We start from the raw sequence: 19,892 nt of genomic DNA, 5'->3' as shown, positions 1-19,892 counted from the left end.
TGATTTATGCACAGGTACTTCTCAGGAATACAGTTATTGAACCATCTCATAGACAGCATGACAAGTCACTTGTTCACATGTGTGGTGGTTAGAGGTATAGTCTTTTTGTTGAAAGTAATTTTCTGCTAAAAATGACTTTACAGAACGATATGTCCCTCTACTTTCTGGACTTACTACTTACATGTTCTGGATAATCTAATACACTAAATACCTTGTAATTAAGATTTACCTTGTTCTACACTTCTAACAGCCTGTTTTGAGAAAGTGTCCTTTATTTTTTTGGGATGCAACTGTATAAAGCTTATGATATTTATTTACATTTTTTTCCAGTCTCTGAATGAGTAAAATTAAATAGAATTTAAGTGGTAGAACAATAAAACAAACAATACTATACTGGTGATTAATACTACTTTATTAAAAATTTTGTTTTGTATCAGTTTCATCCCTCTTATGAACTCTTATGAATTGTTTACACAGACTCAAAACTGAATTAGGAATGATGCTGTCATTGCATAATTTCACGTAATGCTATGAATGACATTTAAAAGCCACTTACGAAACACTACAATTTCATTCATAAACACATAATAAAATCTGACAATATTTGTACTTCGAGTGAATGGTCATAATAAAGAGACCAACTCTGTCCATGCTTTCATGTGGTCCACTTTCATCTAATCTCATTTGGTAAAGACACCTGACTTGACACAATCAATAGATTTACAATGACTTGAGACACTCAAAGCTTTTTCTGTTAATAACCAGTCCCAGGCAAAGATGTGACCATGTACTAACAGGCAATAAAACAATGCCCATGCAACAATAATCATTTGAAGAAAATATCTTTTCTAAACAACTTTTCATTGGCTGCTTTTGACAAGTTTCTGCTCTGTGACAAATTATCACTTCAGCAATTTCCATACACACATTTCTTTCCTGTGTAACACCATAACAGAGAGAAATAAGCAGATCTAATAAAGACTTTTCTCTCCTCACAGCATTTGTATTCTGCTCTGGTGTTCAGCAGCATAAGGTTGATTTTTCAGCAATGAGACTGGCTGCCTTCAGATGACAGCTAATTAATAATGAGTTTCAATGTTAATAAAAAAAATTATCACGGTGCTTATACAGAGCTCATTATTAATCAGTAGTCATTTGATAATGACAGTAATTCCATTACTCCACTAAGCCAAACAAGAAAAACACAAAATGAAGAGTTCTGCAAGTATGACAGAGAGCTTTTTTGATTTGCAGATTCCTCTACTTGCTCTCAAAACTCAGGTGAATACACAATACACAATCACTGAAAAAAAAAGTCTGATCTGAAGTAAGAAAATGATCAAGATTTCTTTAGCAAGGTATGAGAACATCAGATAAAAATAAATAGCCACTCATATGCACCTGCCTTTCAGCATCATTGTGCAAGCTGACAGAAAAATCTCTTTGTAATCATATATCTATGTTTGTACTTTCATCAGTGATTAATCACAAAAATGCTGTCAGTTACTTATGAATCCAGCACAGAGGCAATTTAACTTGCTTATTGCCAACTACATAAAAATTGTTAAATATAAAGCATTACGTAAATGGTAGACATCACAAGCATTGACATGTGACCCACCCATCTCTCTCTCTCTCTCTCTCTCTCTCTCTCTCTCTCTCTCTCTCACACACACACACACACACACACACACACACACACCTTCCTTGAATACAAACTGAAACCTACCAATCTGATTGCCTGGTGGTGGTTCACAATTCTGACATACATTTTAAGAAAAAAAAAAATACTTTAAGCAAGATCAGCATAATATTGCCAGGAATGAAATGTATATAACAGACTGTTGATACAACAGAAATTTTAAAAATGCATCAGAGATCAAAGAGGATATGCCCACCAATCACTGTCACAATTAAACAAGTTAGTATAATTTTGCTTTAGCTAGTATGGGTACAGAATTGTGCAGACTTCATAAAATTGTGAAATTTAAACCAAGTGCGCACACATACACACACACACATAAAAATGACACTGAGCTTTAATAATGGCAACACTACAATCACAGCAAGTAATTACTTGTTCATACTGTCAAAAAAATAATGGAATTATTTTAAAACAATGGTATCATTTGTAAGTTATCAGTACAAACACTGTCTTTTAGTTAAATAAATGGAAAAATTTGGAATGATGTACAACAATATAAACTTTTCAGATACATGCAGAAGCTCACAGCTGAAATTGTATTTCTTGTCAGAATCCACAAGGAAACAAATGGAAAACATGTAATAGTGAGAAACTGGACAACATAAAAAAGGTACAGGTAAGACCTTCCAATAAGAAAGTTCTTTAATTTATTAACAGTGAGAGATACAAAGCACATCAGCACATAAAATGGTATCAGATGTGGGAAAATACTGTGGTGGAGTGTACAAGTGCAGCGCCACAATGTACATTTTTGCAATATCAAAACACACAAATCATTGAAATGTATGCACTTTTGGTTTAAAAATAGTTTGTGTGTATCATTTGAGTTGCAGGACTCTCACTGTTTATGCTCTATTAATAAAGATAAATATGAGCTGAAATTACAAAATCTTACTTTTTCACTCAATTTTCATAGAAAGAAGTGCAACTTTTTTCTTCAAGCTCAATCATACCACTGCTAAAAGAAATGAGAGAGGCATGACATCAAAGATGGAAGCACAAGCAAAATTCTTTATCACAAAAAGAGAAAAGGTTCTCCATCATCATTAATGTAAATGCTCAGTGTCAAACATTAAAATATTTTACACACAAGCAGGTGTTGGCTATAAATGTCAGTGGTAATCAAAATTCTGTCTCATTTGAATATGATGGAATTATCAAATACAAAATTCTAAAATGTGTAAAACAACTGCTATTCAAGATACCACCATTGCCAACAATGTGATTATAATTCTTTAAACTGAATTCAGTCAATAACATATCAATTCTACCACTCTGCATAATGCAGCTATGAGGATACACACATCTCAAATGCATGTGCACAACAAGCTTTTGCACTTCTTCTCAGATCAGTAACATTCATTGTGTTTATTCTTGTACGTATGCACCAGTTATTTACATAATTCATACATCACGAATTAGGAAAAGAACTTATGCACCTTGCAATAACTGTGTCACACACATAGTAAACAGTACAATGAAAATGCCTCTACACTCTGTAAGAGGTCTTTGTCGATATGCCGCGTCATAAACAGAACAATCACTATTCTGTTTTTTGGGTGACTGGTGGAAATTCACTTTCATCATCAAATCGAAAACCACCTTTTGGGGGTGATTCTGTTGCAGCTGCCATCTCATGGAATTTTTCAGATTCTGAAAACACCAGAAAACCAAAAAATGAATGAAAATATTTCAGAATTATAATACAAAATAGTAAACATAAAAGCGTAGTATCATAGTTTAATATTTCTAGGTAGATGATTTACAATAATTTTAATTCATTTTCAACTTTCTTAAAAAATGAATATTGTATGCACAGTTTGCGTTATTTTATAGAACACTTACTTGCTAATGTTATTCACATTTTCAACTGGAACACTGTTTATCTACAGTTTACTAAAATTTAAAAAAAATAAATAAATAAAAAATAATTTTAAAAAATCTGGAGTTATTTTACCACCTGCTGTTAGACATAGTAAGATTGCTCCTACGATAAAATAAATTAATTTGTTACCTATGATGCTCTGTCACAAGCCAAATTCCCATTTACACAAAAATTTATAACATACTACATCCTGAAATACTGAATGTTAAACATAAAGTGCACTTAGTCTAAGACACCATGAACACAGCTCACAAAAAGAGTGTTCAAGGATTTGATTGCCAAACATTTACAATAGAATTTTCAAAAATATGCAATAACACATCAGAACACTATTGTTTGACACATGGTGAACTAACACCCCTACAAATGGAAAAGCTATGAAAGACAAAATATTTACAGTCAATTAAAAAACAGAAAAATATTGGCATTTATCAAAAGAGTGAGTCAATTCAAAAGCTCTGAAGCCAAGCTGGGGTCAATCCTGGGCAAGTTTGCATGTGAAGCAACAAATGATGTGAACTATCATCATCCCTCTGAGTTTACATAATAATCACTATTATGCTAACATAATATGCCATATAACAAAAGTAAACCTGCTCTTGCTTCTATATGGTAAGCTGTTTATGTGATCATACTGAACATTGGCAATAGCTGGATTTTCTTTCTGTTCCAGTTCATATGCCAAAGTGTTAACTTCCCTATAACTATCATTTTATCAACAAATGATGGCACATTCTATCTCTATACAGTACTCTCGCCTTATTCGCACCTTACATAACTCCTTTCTTTTATTCCGTTTAACTGTTTCAAAAGTCATTTGAGAAATAGCACTTGTATAGTTAGCTATATTATAAGCACATGAGTAAAATCATGTTTGATAATTCACACGAAAAAAATTTCATCAGTAACATGCAACAAAGCTGGGGTTCTAATGCACTTGTATCATCTACACTCTAAGTTTAAAATGATGAAAGCTTAAATTGTTATGTTCTCTTATCTTTCTTTGCATGTTAGAAAGAAATCTAGTTTAGTTTAAACCTCAAAGACAGGACAGGACAGGACAGGACAGAAATACAAGTGATTGAATACCATCTCCAACTATTTTTTTTTTTTTTTTTTTTTTTTACCTTTAGATTAACAGTACCTTTCTTATGCACAATGTTGTGAAAATCCATTTTATTTTAAAAAAGTTTAGTGTGACCTGATTAGAGACAAGTTGTTCCCAGAACATCTAACAATCTCCAAGAAGTTAAAATGATTTTTTCCAGCTGTCACACATTACTGAGCAATCAGTATCCAGAAGGGCCAGTAGATGCAGAACTAGGTAGCAGAGGCCATCTGGGTGAAATAAGAGGAGGAACAGAAGAAAAGAATGGAAGGAGAGAATTATGAGGCACCCAAGGAACTAACATGTATGAGAAAAATTTATGCAACCATGGTTACATAATGTTACTAAGGAGAAATACGCAAATAAGGTACACAAAGAATTTAATGTTTATCATTTACAGCAACACAATGTGGGTTTTCTTAAATAGTAATAGTTGTTTAATGTCCCTGATAACTTCTTTGCACAAATACAGCAATGCAGTCTATTAAAACGTGTTTAGCAGAGACTGATGAACAGTACTGGCTATCTGAAGATTAGTTTTCACTTCTCTCACTTTCCTCACAACATACCACTTTTGTTTTTGAAATTATAATTTATTAACTATAGTACACTGCTAGAAAAAATTGCAACAGCAAAAAATAATTAATGTAGGGTAATGATATTTTGGGAACACATTTGTCCAGATAACATATTTAAGTGATTCACACTGAAAGATCACAGGTTAATGTAAGCCTGAGATAAGCCAGAGCAAATAAGAAATGCTGGTACAGTAATAACCAGTGTAACTGACAGAATATTAAATGCAAGCATGCAAATTTGCATGCATTGTATTGTACAGATGGTGTATATCAATTTGTGGGATGGAGATTCATGCCTGTTACACTTGGTCAGTCAACACAGTTAATGCTGGGTGTGGATGATGCTGGAGTTGTCACCCAATGATGTCCCATATGTGCTCAAGTGAAGACAGTTGATTGAGTAGGCCAAGGCAACATGTCAACAGTCTGTAGAGTGTATTGGGTTACAAAAGTGGTCTGCTGGTGAGTGTTATCCTGTTGGTAAATATCCCTTAAATGGAGTTCATGAAAGACAGCACAACAGGTCGAAACCCCAGACTGATGTACAAATTTGCAATCAGGGTGCCTGGGATAACCACAAGAGTGCACCTACTGTCATGTGAAATCACACACCAGACCATAACTCAAGGTGCACATCCAGTGTGTTTAGCACACAGACATTGGTTGCAGGCCCTCAAACTGCCATCCACCTAAACAATACACGGCCATCACTGGCACCAAGGTAGAACCAGCTTCCATCAGAAAGGATGACAGACCTCCACTCTGTCCTCCAATGAGCTCCTGCTTGACATCACTGAAGTCATAAATGGTGGTGGTTTGGGGTCAGTGGAATGCATGCTACAGCATGTCTGCCTTGGAGCAGTCCTTGAAGCAACAAATTCTTAACAGTTTGTTGTGTCACTGTGGTGCCAACTGCTGCTCAAACTGCTGCTGCAGATGCGGTTCAATATGCCAGAGCCATATGCCAAACACAGTGGTCTTCCCTCTCAGTAGTGCCATGTGGCTGATCGTAGCCCAGTTTTCTTTCTACCACACATTTTTGTGGCCCTGCCAGTACTCATTTACAGTAGCTACTTTCCTGCCAAGCCTCTCTGCAATATCACAGAAGGAACATCCAGCCTCTAGTAGCACTATTACACAACCTCGTTCAAACTCAGTGAGGTGCTGATAATGGCATCTTTGTAGCCTTAACGGTATTCTTGGCTAACATCAACTCAACATGCCTAATGTCAAAGATAACTAATACTTGCAATCGTTACATTGGGTACTTAAAGCAAATCTGATTTGCATCCTCATAGTAGTGGTACTAGTGCCATTCTTATGCAACTGGCGTGAAATCTGAACAGACATCATCTTTCAGATGTAGAAACATGCCTACCAACTTTCATTTATATTGCACAACTCCTTGGTGCTGCGATTCCCCCCCCCCCTCCCCCTCCCCCCGCCGGTGTATTACTGAATAGCAGATCTTTACTTGTGCATTTCTCTACCTGTCACTTAGTTCTTGACTTTTCAGTTAAGGCAATAAAACAATGAAATTTAAAAAATATACATCAAGCAACTATCCCGCTTATGGCACACAGGAATGTGTCACCACTAAGGTGACAGAAAATAAGAGAAATTATAAATAGGAAGCATGTGTCTAGAATTCAACACACTGGAGTCTTCTCGAGGACCAGCAAGTGTGAAACAGGTACTTCCTTATTAATGAAAGGAGAAATAGTCAGGTAAAAACTTCTGTTGTAAGTTGTCTGATAAAATGATACCAGTGGCAGCTACCTGTGTTAGCTGCACAGAGCAGTAACTATACTCTGAAGGACTTATTATTATACCAGAAATATTACTTACCAGTGAATTTCTGACTGCTGAAAGTTTTCATCTATAGAACCAATTTGTTAGCAATACACTGGAGCTATCAACTAACAATGTAAAGTACATGTGCTTAAATGTCAGTCATTTTAAACAGTGCTCACTGATCAGTTGTAGAGACTCATCCAATACACTGTATTCACATTTCAGACGAGAGAAACATTAAGATGGATTCTAGGCACATTAGCTGCACCGTACTGAGGTTAAGTGATGCATTCTATATCACTAGTTTTTCATCTGACAGGTAATGATTTATCCTTTTAAAAGAACTCAGAAATTATTTAATTTTCTCAATATTTAACTTTGAGTTCTGGTCAAGGCATTAGAATTATTAAACTTTGTTACTTAATTCTTTAACTATATCCACCATGAGAAACTGCTACAAACTGTGCTTCAAACAGAGAAGTCATTTCACCCCAACTGCAAACACACAAATAAATCCTCTCCCTCACATAAAAACACAAACTGAAATATGATAGAACCCAACAGCAAAATAAACCTGTCATTACAGAATCTTGCAGTCTTGGAAGTCCAAAATTTATTCTTATGGAAAAAGAAACAATAGTCAGAAAAGTAGAGGAAACTGATTCTAAATGCACTTTTATTCCTGCACTCTACCGACACATGGGTCCGTTGTTAAATACAATCTTAGCAGGAATCTGATTTCATTAACATTTGGATTTTTCATTTCTGCTTGTAACTTCCACAGTTTATGAATACAACCGATACAGTTACAAACACATATAATAACAAAACTCACACAAATGGTACAGTGGAGACAAACTTGTGCTATTGAGATAAACAGGACTCATTGTGATCAAATATGCAAACACAAAATAAAATTAATATAGATGAGGGTAGGCTTATTTACTCAGAAATGTATATTCCTAACACAACTACATACTAACATCAACTGCATATGTAGTTCATTTTTCAATGAAAACACACACACACACACACACACACACACACACACACACACACACACACACACACACACACACATGGGGAGGGGGAGATGGGGGAGAGAGGGGGAGATGGGGAGAGAGGGGGAGATGGGGGGAGAGGGGGGGAGATGGGGGACCTCATTACCTGTTAAATGTTCTTTTTCGTACATCAGTTATTTATTGTATGATGGAGTTGGAAATAACTAATAAGATGGTACAAATAATAAGTATGAGTTGACACTGCACCATTACTGAAGACACAAAGCAACACCGAATGTTATGATTTGAGCACTTGTTTCCATCAGCTCATTATTTGTCTCAGAATGAACACAGATTATATTTTCTTTCCATTTTCTCTCCTTCACTATCAGTTTAACTTGTACAAGCTTTCAGAGCCAGTGGCTCCTCCTGGCGGAAGAGTTGAAGAGGGGTGAAGGAAAAGAACTGGAGAGGTTCACAGAAAGGAGAACAATTCAGAAATGTCACCCAGAACTGCGGGTCAGGGGCCATTTACTGGACAGGATGAGAAGGAAACAATCATTGCTGTGGACTGCACCGGGCAGGATTTCAAAATCTCATCCAGTGTAGTCTCCAACAATCAGTCATTCCTTCTCATCCTGTCCGGTAAGTTGCCCCTGACCCGGGTTTCTGAGTGACTTTTCTGAACTATACCATTTCCCTAAACCTTTTCCTTCACCCCTCTTCCTTTCCCTTCAACTCTTCTGCCAGAAAGAGCAGCCACTGGCCCCAAAAGCTTGTAAAAGTTAAACCTTTATGTGTCTGTGCGTGTTCTCCTGCTGCTGTTGCTGCTTGCTGAGTGATTTTTTTTTTTTTTTACTTATCGTTTTGCATTATACTGTTAATGTAGGAAATATCCTAGTCACATATTTATCTTTTTTTAAAAAACAGTATTTTATGTTGGCCTACAATGATTATCAGTCTCTCTCTCTCTCTCTCTCTCTCTCTCTCTTCCCCCCCACCCCCCACCCCTCACACACACACACACACACACACACACACACACACACACACACATTATATATATATATATATATATATATATATATATATATATATATATTCACTTTTCTGAACATACTCATCAGCTGTGTAGTCTATTCCCAAAATACAGTTATACATATCAAAAATAGTTACAGATAATCCACATCACAAACACAACTCATTAAACTAGATATAATGAACTTAGGAAATTAACATTTATCACACCACATCCCTAAAATAAACATAATCAGTATTGACTCTTGGCTGTCTTACCAGAGTTCTGCTATACATGCATCATGTCAGAGTGAAACAATTACTAATTGTGAACATTAGTGCCTTTAACTGAACATATTATGGGCATTTTTATGGGACAGTGCTATCCTATGACAACAAATGGCTGCATGCAAACTAAATTGCCTCCATTTTGTTGCATTCATAAACTAGTGGTTCATAAAGTAATTTGTTAATTGTCCTGAAGCTCCAGACATACCAACAGTACCTGACATGGAGCCTGGAGAGCAGCCCTTCAATATCCCAGCGTAGCTACTTATGGCGCCTGGAGTAGAGGGCAACAAAAAACATGCTCAGTCAATTTCAAAAGGATTGGTGTAAGGAGGATTGGAGTTAACAAAAAGAGGATTAGGATTTCATGCCTTTTCATAGAAAAAGAAAAATAAAAAGGTCACTAAAACTATAACTACAGCTATTACATGCAAAAAGTAGACCTGGAAGAAATTTACCAATTACATATGCCCGTTAAGTACTTTCCAGACTGCTCTAAATGGATAACTACTAGTCAGAAGAAACTTTAACCAACCCACCTGTATTTCTCAGGCAAAGGTTAGTGTTAGGGTATGAGTTCTCTACTAGCAAGATTCCAAAAATGATTTGAAATGCTACATGGTGAAGTACTATAGAGAATATTCACTACAGGTCTAAAGGTCAGCATAGCCACTTGTAAAATTACTTCCTGCTTTATCAAGCAGAAAGCAAGAAAATTTATACTCCTACTCAGTGCAATCTGACCCAGCCTGTTTTTAAAGCACTGATATTAACTCTCACTAACAGTTCTCCAATTCTCTCCCCCAAAGTGCAATAAACACAATAAATTTGTTCAGTGAGTAATGAAGAAGACTATACTACCTCATTAATTGTAATTAAATGTTCACTTTCAATTCCTAAGGAAGCATTTTGGTCCTTAAGCCCTCAAGTCATTTCTTTGGGTCATCTAAATTTTTCTTCTGGTTCATATTCTTGCATCACTGTCATCTTTCATGGGTACAAGATGAAACTATTAAACTTAAGTACTAGTATTTAATTATGATGATACTTTTCAGAAAATAACTTCCTTTCAAATACACACCCAATTATTCTGACGGATAAGAAAGAGTTACTACAACTGTTACTGAACAACCAATTACTTTGATCTGTGCAATAATGAAAAATCTGGGCATAAATTAAAGAATAATTGCAATGGTTACTTCAGAAGGATGAGCAGGTCACCCAGACCCTAGACTGGGATACACCCTTTGTTTTCATGTGCGTCCTTCTCAGTCTAGGATCTGAGTGACCTGAACCCATTTCCATACTTTCCAAATATATGCCTCTTTCCTCCCTGAGCTTAGAATTTTGAATGACAGACAGCTTTTTTCCCGTACATTTAAATCAGTCTACTGGCAGTGTATTATGAAAATTGGCCTCCTGAGGGTGAGCACTATCTAGTCACTCCACCCCCAACATTAACTTCAGATGCAATAAGCATTAACTACAATTTGAGAGTTAAATAAGCTAAAAACTGTACTATGTACCTAGCTGCCACTCGGTAGCTAATCTCAAAACTGACTGGTAGTGTCTCATAATTTATTATGCATTTTATCAAATTCACTAGGACAAGATCTCCACAGATAACACATTTTTTTACTCTTCAGTTACAGTGTGGGTCAAAGTATGCTCAACATCTACAGTTAACAGATTTTTCTTCTCTGAACCCCACAAAGCTTCAAACAACACAATTATTATGCTACAACCTAGAACCTGTATTGTATGAACATTTGGCTCCAGGATAGTGTGTCACATTCCTATCCCAGGCACATACTGCCTCTCCATCATGCATTCCTAAACTGCACACCAGCAGGCTCTGTTCGAGCTGCTACCTACCCCTCCCAAAGCTCTCTCCCCACTTCCCATCTCTTTCTCCCTCTAGCCTATCCACCTGTGCCATCCTGGTATTGCGTGTTTTCAGCCAGTCTGAAAGCTAGCAAAGTATTCATTCTTTTTATGTGCCTGTCAACAACTCAATGCTTCTAATAGCTGAATATAATAGAGGGAAACATTCCACGTGGGAAAAATATATCTAAAAAGAAAGATGATGAGACTTACCAAACAAAAGCGCTGGCAGGTCGATAGACACACAAACAAACACAAAAATACACACAAAATTCTAGCTTTCGCAACCAACGGTTGCCTCGTCAGGAAAGAGGGAAGGAGAGGGAAAGACAAAAGGATTTGGGTTTTAAGGGAGAGGGTAAGGAGTCATTCCAATCCTGGGAGCGGGATTGGAATGACTCCTTACCCTCTCCCTTAAAACCCAAATCCTTTTGTCTTTCCCTCTCCTTCCCTCTTTCCTGACGAGGCAACCGTTGGTTGCGAAAGCTAGAATTTTGTGTGTATGTTTGTGTTTGTTTGTGTGTCTATCGACCTTCTAATAGCTGAATAAGATTTGATTTTCAAAGAATTGTCAGGTATTATTCACATACTCCTTTTTGTATATTGGGCATGTTGCTATTTGCATTTTGTGAAACACTAAGCTGCTTTATGATATGACAATATTATGAAAAGGATAGATTGCTACTCACTCGCAGTGGAGACATTGAGTCACAGACAGGCACAACAAAAGAACTGCTAGCTATCTCTTTCCAATCTCTCTTCCCACCTCCCAACTCTTTCTCCCTCGACCCTGTCCACCCGACAACTTCTCACCTCAGTCCATAGGCCGATTCCAACTGCATATGGTAAGTAAACAAACAGCATCTTAGTTGCAGCACTTGGAGGATTATAACTCCTGACTATCAAAATAATAACTTTTTTCAAGATACTTTTGATAAAATTGCACTTCATATTTTTAATCAGTAAAGTAGGCATCAACAATTTTACAACAGACATGGTTTCGAAATCTTTCTCTCGATTCTCCTCAAAAACAAATCAAATATTTGTACTTATTACTGAAAAATGCAGTCTGCGAAGAAACTGTCCAGCGTCTACGTAATGGGCATTAACATTCCTTCAAGTACCTCCTCAGACTAAGATTGACATGTTAATGGATATTTACACACATATTTTAATAATACCTCTAGTCCTATTTTAAACATTATAGAGAAATTACAGCATTTTTCTTTCTGTAACTGTCTTATTATTAAATGCCATAAGGATATGGTCTCTGAAAAATTGGATAGTCTTATTAAGAAGTTTTGAGAATATGTCTGACAGAATGAGTAGAGTACAAAAATGCTGTGTTGATGCTTATTTCAGCAAATCAAAAGGAACAATAAACATCTCACTATGGGAGTTTTATATAATTGTGATTATTATTTTCTACACAATCATGTCTGTGATATAAGCTGTAATGGTTCAAAGAATTATCATGGGCATTTTTCCATCATATTTGCTCTCAACATGTTCATACTATTACAAATAAGTAGGAATATTCTTTATCACATACTATATTAAGTGTAATCCTGCAAAATTTGCGTACAAATTAACAACAATCTCTTGAAACCTTAACTGTTACACTTTATTCCAAAGTGTAGCTTCCAGACTGCACTAACAATTTATAAGTTGTTACAGCAAGGAAAAAAAAAAAAACTAATATTTTTTAGCATGGTGATAACCAGACATTTCCAGGATGAATGTATGCAGGATGAAAATGTAGACTCCCTTAGTAATATAACAATGTTGTTGGCAACTGGCACATAAGCTCAAGATTCGGTTCCCAGGGACCACCTTGGATTTATCTGGGGTTGGAAGTTCTGGAACAGAGTCTACTAAGCCAGGAGACAAAATGAGAAGGTGTGTAAGTAGCCAAAAACAGCAAAATTAGCACACAAGCTCACAAAATAAAACACAAGATCACATAGAGGTGTCCAATAAAAGAGTACCTGCTCAAGGCTGTAGGCAACACAAAAGTTATTTTTATTTTGTAGCCTTGTCAGCATATTTTAGATACGATCCTGGCACAATAGAACACTTTCTAAATGAAGCAGCTCCCACAAACACATGGATAAAATAATTCTTCCTTATTTTTTTGATTAAGTTGTCACTGGTTCTCTCTGCTTTATCTCTGACTCTTGCATTTTCTCTGTCTACTCAATTCCACTGTTTGGATACATTTTCTGATTAATCATCTCCCAGAGTGCTAGTGTAATCCACAATATTAACACTTTATTTAATAGTGTTCTATCACAAAGGAGTATGTCATAACATCGCAACCCAAGTTTTTAGTTTTTTATGCAGTCAGATGTCAAACGCTTATAACCATTTTTTTCCTGTTTTCCCAATTGTCCATGTTTCACACCCACACAGAGCTGTGCACCAAATATAGCTTATCATGAATATTTGTTTTCCAAAGTTTATACTTTTGGATGTAGCAGAAAGTTCTTTTGCTTTTTGCAGTCCTTGTCTGAATCTTTCTAGTTTTAACATTTATCCATTCAAAATATCCACCTTCTGCGTGTATCATTACCTTATGTTTCTTTTATTACAGTTAGCAGCTTCTTTGGCTTCTTGTATTTTTCTAACAATAATGACTATATGCATTGAATAAAGAGTATGGATTATCTTCTATCCCTGTAGTTGATACCACACTGCCTAAGAATAGAAATCATTTTTATTTCATTCCACACTTTTAAAAGACTTTTCCAAACCAACAAATGCCATGTATGTTTCCGCATTTTTCCTAAATCTATTCTCTATTAATTAACACAGTGCTGAAATTCCTTCTCCCAAAATCAAGCTGGTCCTCTGTTAACCTACATTCAATTTTCCCTTGCATTCTTCGATCATCTAGTCTTGCGAGTGTTTCTCGCACATGTGATGCTAGACTCATTGTGTAATAACTTTCATGCCTAATTACTGTTGCTTTCTTCGGATGTGCAATAGTTATATTTTCTTTTTCAAAATCTGAAAGAACTTCCTCAATTTCATAAATTTCATTCATGAGCTTTTATGGTTCTTGGTTTATCCTTTGGCATAACACCTGAAAGTGTTCCACTGGTATTTCATCAATACCTAATAATTTCTTCAATTCATCAATCTATTCACATGAAATTGCCAACTGAGGAACAAATTTTTATACTTGTTTAATAATAAGTCTAACAACACAATGTGTTGTGTGCAGCAAGTCTGTAGCTGACAGAGGTGCCTACTCTATCAGCTATGAAACAGATTCTTGCTGTTACGTTTATTTCGGCAATGTAAATAAACTTATGATTAAACAAATATTAATGTAATAACACACACACAGTTTCATAAAATCCTTCTGGGTCACAGATCACATCATATTGTAAGGTGAAATAATGTTCTGACCACCACTGTAATGAGTAAAAAAGGTGGTTCACTTTACGGTATGGTATGACCTACTGCCCAGAAGATTTTATGGAATAACAATGGCTCTCGCCATGGGAGCATGCGCTCTCTCTCTCTCTCTCTCTCTCTCTCTCTCTCTCTCTCTCTCTCTCTCTCACACACACACACACACACACACACACACACACACAGAGAGAGAGAGAGAGAGAGAGAGCAGTGTTAAAGGACGTTAAGAAATGCCAAGAAAGTCAAAGGATGTTGACAGACAATAAGCACTTGGCTGAGTGTTGCTATAACTGACAGTGATCACCTGGTGGTGCAGACGCATTAGTAACAGGTTTGGAAGCAGAGTGAGCATTCTCAGGGCTTATACAAGTTGCACCAGCTGCCTGTTCTGCTGGCTGCTCCAGTTTCCCATCCAGTCTGAAACCATGAGTTTTGCAATACATTTAGCTGTTAATGGAAATTACACAAAACACTGTCATGTGTGATCAGCTCATTGCACATGAAATATTGATTCTAGAATTCTGTTATTTCCATAATTCCAAATGCCATCAATACTGTCTCAAAATAGGAGACCTGTATTCCAAATGGTGTTAGTAAAGTGATGGCCCATGTTCACAACCATATAAATGCTGATATAGCTGTTGAGTCAAGAATTTCTTCATAATCTTTGTGATGTTTTACAACACAAAAAAAGACATCAAAGACTATCAGAAAGGAATTCATTTTCACTTGATGCTGTAAATAAAAAAAAAATGATACACTGTCACTATGAAATTAGTGATACCAGGTATACTTTATTTCAGGTTTCCCGTCTCATAGTAGAATTGGAAAATTTGTATGTGGATTGCTCAAGAGGATAATGCAGAGCATATGTCCTCTTGGATATGAGAGCATCCTATATCTGTGCATGAAATATGGTGATAATTATGTGTGTGTTCTGCTGCCACTTGCTGAGTAGATTTTTTACCTATCCAATTACATTATTTGGTCAAAAATTGACTGTTTTCATTATTATGTGCGTGAAATATGTATTATATGACAATTACTTGCACTCAATACAACAATTAGATTTCCTAATCAGCAAATAAAATGTTAAACCCCAGCTCACATCTGAAAAACAGATTAAAGTCCTGGTCACAAAGTGATCTGTTATGGAGTACAATCTAAAAAGGGACAACAATTTGAAAGAAAATCAGCTGTGGCCCCTACAAAGGAATCATCCCTGCATTTACATGAATAATTTAGTGAAACTCCAGAGTGCTTTCACCTGGAAGGCTCCATAGAAATACGAACCCTGCTCTTTCTCATTGCAACTCCACTGCGTTTACAACTGCACTAATTGTCTCAGTACCAACCTCGACATGAGTGAAATAAAAGTGAATGATTATTTTTCACTGAAATCTGATGATAGAAAGAGCTAAGAAGCACAAAAACCAAATGAAATGTATTGAAATCTGATGTATTAAAGTAAGACTGGTCAATGAAAGTGGAATTATACAAGATAATGTGTTTTGAAGGAAAAACCAGGCCAAAAGATGCACCGCCTGCATAACAAAACACTTCCACATCTACCGTACTCACCAGATTTCTTCCTAGCTGACTGCAATAGTTTAAAATGTCTGCAATTTTTTAGCGGGGAGAAGGGTCACCAAAATCACACCTGTAAAATGCCTTTGAGGAGTTTCTTCGGTCTATAATGTCAAACTTCAACAAAAGTGGCATTAATGATCTTATTCTTCTTGGGTGAAATATACAGCATCAAATGACACTCATATTGATTAATGACAGATCATTTGCAACAAGTAGAGTATCTGGAGGTCCACTACCAATTCCAACATTTCATGTACAATAACCTGATAATCATGCTCCTAGTGTTCTACAAAATATTATTAAAATTACATATAAGAAATGACACGCAATCAAATACTACAGCTAACAGAAAACCAAGATTTGCATTTTTCTGGCATGAGTAGTTTCTGGAAACTAAATTAGTAACCAAACATAAAATGTAAGTAACACAACTCAATTCAAACAAATAATTCATTACAGTGAAATCTATAAAGTTAATATACACAATTATATCTGTCATGCAAGAAGATTAGTCACCACAACACACTAAACAATTCAAAATGCTCTATTAAAGTAACCATTTCATTGCAGATATGAAAAACTTCCAGGATTCTTTCAGACAGATTAGGAAGAAAATAGCAAAAAGAATATTTAAGTTGTGATATTGACACAGTCCAAGACAGGTGGAAAATGGAGGAGGACACACGGAGGTAGAAACAATGCAAAATTAACTGAATGTATCACAGTCCTTTCAACACTGAAAACATTCAGAAATACCAAAATGTAAGACCACAACCATTGCTATCAAAGTTGTTCGTTTTCTTTTTAATCAAAATTTTATTTTGCAGTTATTGATTACCCTGTAAGGATTTACAAAAATAAATTTTGCCAGTTGCCAGGCAATCAACTGATGCAGTTTAAATGATTTCATAAATTTTCTTAACTTTGAGACAGAAATTTTTGCAGAGTTTCATATTGCTGAGGATGAAGTAAATTTTAACACAAGTCGCACGAACCAAGGTAAAATAAATAAAAAATTCATTACACCATGAATATGGAGTTTTTAATCCTGCAGCAGTGCCCAGTGTTTTGAAACTTGTTGTTGTTGTTGTTGTTGTTGTTGTTGTTGTTGTGGTCTTCAGTCCTGAGACTGGTTTGATGCAGCTCTCCATGCTACTCTATCCTGTGCAAGCTTCTTCATCTCCCAGTACCTACTGCAACCTACATCTTTCTGAATCTGCTTAGTGTATTCATCTCTTGGTCTCCCCCTCCGATTTTTACCCTCCACGTGGCCCTCCAATACTAAATTGGTGATCCCTTGATGCCTCAGAACATGTCCTACCAACCGATCCCTTCTCCTGGTCAAGTTGTGCCACAAACTTCTCTTCTCCCCAATCCTATTCAATAATTCCTCATTAGTTGTGTGATCTACCCATCTAATCTTCAGCATTCTTCTGTAGCACCACATTTCGAAAGCTTCTATTCTCTTCTTGTCCAAACTATTTACCGTCCATGTTTCACTTCCATACATGGCTACACTCCATACAAATACTTTCAGAAATGACTTCCTGACACTTAAATCTATACTCGATGTTAACAAATTTCTCTTCTTCAGAAACGCTTTCCTTGCCATTGCCAGTCTACATTTTATATCCTCTCTACTTCGACCATCATCAGTTATTTTGCTCCCCAAATAGCAAAACTCCTTTTCTACTTTAAGTGTCTCATTTCGTAATCTAATTCCCTCAGCATCACCCAACTTAATTCGACTACATTCCATTATCCTCGTTTTGCTTTTGTTGATGTTCATCTTATATCCTCCCTTCAAGACACTATCCATTCCATTCAACTGCTCTTCCAAGTCCTTTGCTGTCTCTGACAGAATTACAATGTCATCGGCGAACCTCAACGTTTTTATTTTTTCTCCATGGATTTTAATACCTACTCCGAATTTTTCTTTTGTTTCCTTTACTGCTTGCTCAATATACAGATTGAATAGCATCGGGGAGAGGCTACAACCCTGTCTTACTCCCTTCCCAACCACTGCTTCTCTTTCGTGCCCCTCGACTCTTATAACTGCCATCTGGTTTCTATACAAATTGTAAATAGCCTTTCGCTTCCTGTATTTTACCCCTGCCACCTTTAGAATTTGAAAGAGAGTATTCCAGTCAACATTGTCAAAAGCTTTCTCTAAGTCTACAAATGCTAGGAACCTAGGTTTGCCTTTCCTTAATCTTTCTTCTAAGATAAGTCGTAAGGTCAGTATTGCCTCACGTGTTCCAGTATTTCTACGGAATCCAAACTGATCTTCCCTGAGGTCGGCTTCTACTAGTTTTTCCATTCGTCTGTAAAGAATTCGTGTTAGTATTTTGCAGCTGTGGCTTATTAAACTGATTTTTCGGTAATTTTCACATCTGTCAACACCTGCTTTCTTTGGGATTGGAATTATTATATTCTTCTTGAAGTCTGAGGGTATTTCGCCTGTTTCATACATCTTGCTCACCAGATGGTAGAGTTTTGTCAGGACTGGCTCTCCCAAGGCCGTCAGTAGGTCCAATGGAATGTTGTCTACTCCGGGGGCCTTGTTTCGACTCAGGTCTTTCAGTGCTCTGTCAAACTCTTCACGCAGTATCGTATCTCCCATTTCATCTTCACCTACATCCTCTTCCATTTCCATAATATTGTCCTCAAGTGCATCGCCCTTGTACAGACCCTCTATATACTCCTTCCACCATTCTGCTTTCCCTTCTTTGCTTAGAACTGGGTTTCCATCTGAGCTCTTGATGTTCATACAAGTGGTTCTCTTATCTCCAAAGGTCTCTTTAATTTTCCTGTAGGCAGTATCTATCTTACCCCTAGTGAGATAAGCCTCCACATCCTTACATTTGTCCTCTAGTCATGTCTGCTTAGCCATTTTGCACTTCCTGTCGATCTCATTTTTGAGACGTTTGTATTCCTTTTTGCCTGCTTCACTTACTGCATTATTATATTTTCTCCTTTCATCAATATTTCTTCTGTTACCCAAGGATTTCTACTAGCCCTCTTCTTTTTACCTACTTGATCCTCTGCTGCCTTCACTACTTCATCCCTCAAAGCTACCCATTCTTCTTCTACTGTATTTCTTTCCCCCATTCCTGTCAATTGTTCCCTTATGCTCTCCATGAAACTCTGTACAACCTCTGGTTCTTTCAGTTTGTCCAGGTCCCATCTCCTTAAATTCCCACCTTTTTGCAGTTTCTTCAGTTTTAATCTACAGGTCATAACCAATAAATTGTGATCAGAGTCCACATCTGCCCCTGGAAATGTCTTACAATTTAAAACCTGGTTCCTAAATCTCTGTCTTACCATTATATAATCTATCTGATACCTTTTAGTATCTCCAGGGTTCTTCCATGTATACAACCTTCTATCATGATTCTTAAACCAAGAAGCTTCTTATCAAATTAAAATTGTGTGCCTGGCTGGAACTTATAACTGGTACCTTGCCCAGAAGTTCTGCAAGGCCTGAAGTTGCGGGGAGGGGTTGTGTGTTGTGGATAGTTCAGTATGAACAATCCTGCAAAGGCAATGTTCCAGGTTTGGGTCCTAGTCCAGCACAGGTTTAAATTTGTCAGGAACTTTCAAAGCTAAAATTATTCAAAAT

General features: G+C 36.5%; 1 protein-coding gene across 7 annotated transcripts in view; it reads right to left on the bottom strand.

The window, feature by feature from the left end:
* Positions 1 to 2,329: 2,329 nt before the first annotated feature.
* Positions 2,330 to 19,892, bottom strand: part of LOC126162877 (WD repeat domain phosphoinositide-interacting protein 2) — an 84,761-nt gene continuing 67,198 nt past the window's right edge. Inside the window, exons 8-10 of one of the 7 annotated variants that reach the window (XM_049919665.1) lie at positions 14,976 to 15,097; positions 9,585 to 9,650; positions 2,330 to 3,358 (exon numbers count right to left, since the gene is read on the bottom strand). In XM_049919665.1, the coding sequence (XP_049775622.1) occupies positions 3,249 to 3,358; positions 9,585 to 9,650; positions 14,976 to 15,097 (298 nt within the window). In that variant the 3' untranslated portion in view covers positions 2,330 to 3,248. The remainder of the gene's footprint in view (positions 3,359 to 9,584; positions 9,651 to 14,975; positions 15,098 to 19,892) is intronic. The other 6 variants (XM_049919667.1, XM_049919666.1, XM_049919668.1 and 3 more) reach the window with 6 other exon arrangements.

This window comes from Schistocerca cancellata, chromosome 2 (genome assembly GCF_023864275.1).
Source record: "Schistocerca cancellata isolate TAMUIC-IGC-003103 chromosome 2, iqSchCanc2.1, whole genome shotgun sequence".
NCBI classification, from domain to species: domain Eukaryota; kingdom Metazoa; phylum Arthropoda; class Insecta; order Orthoptera; family Acrididae; genus Schistocerca; species Schistocerca cancellata.
The sequence above is the reverse complement of the archived record's forward strand: the minus strand, read 5'-3'. Positions and strand labels throughout refer to the sequence as shown.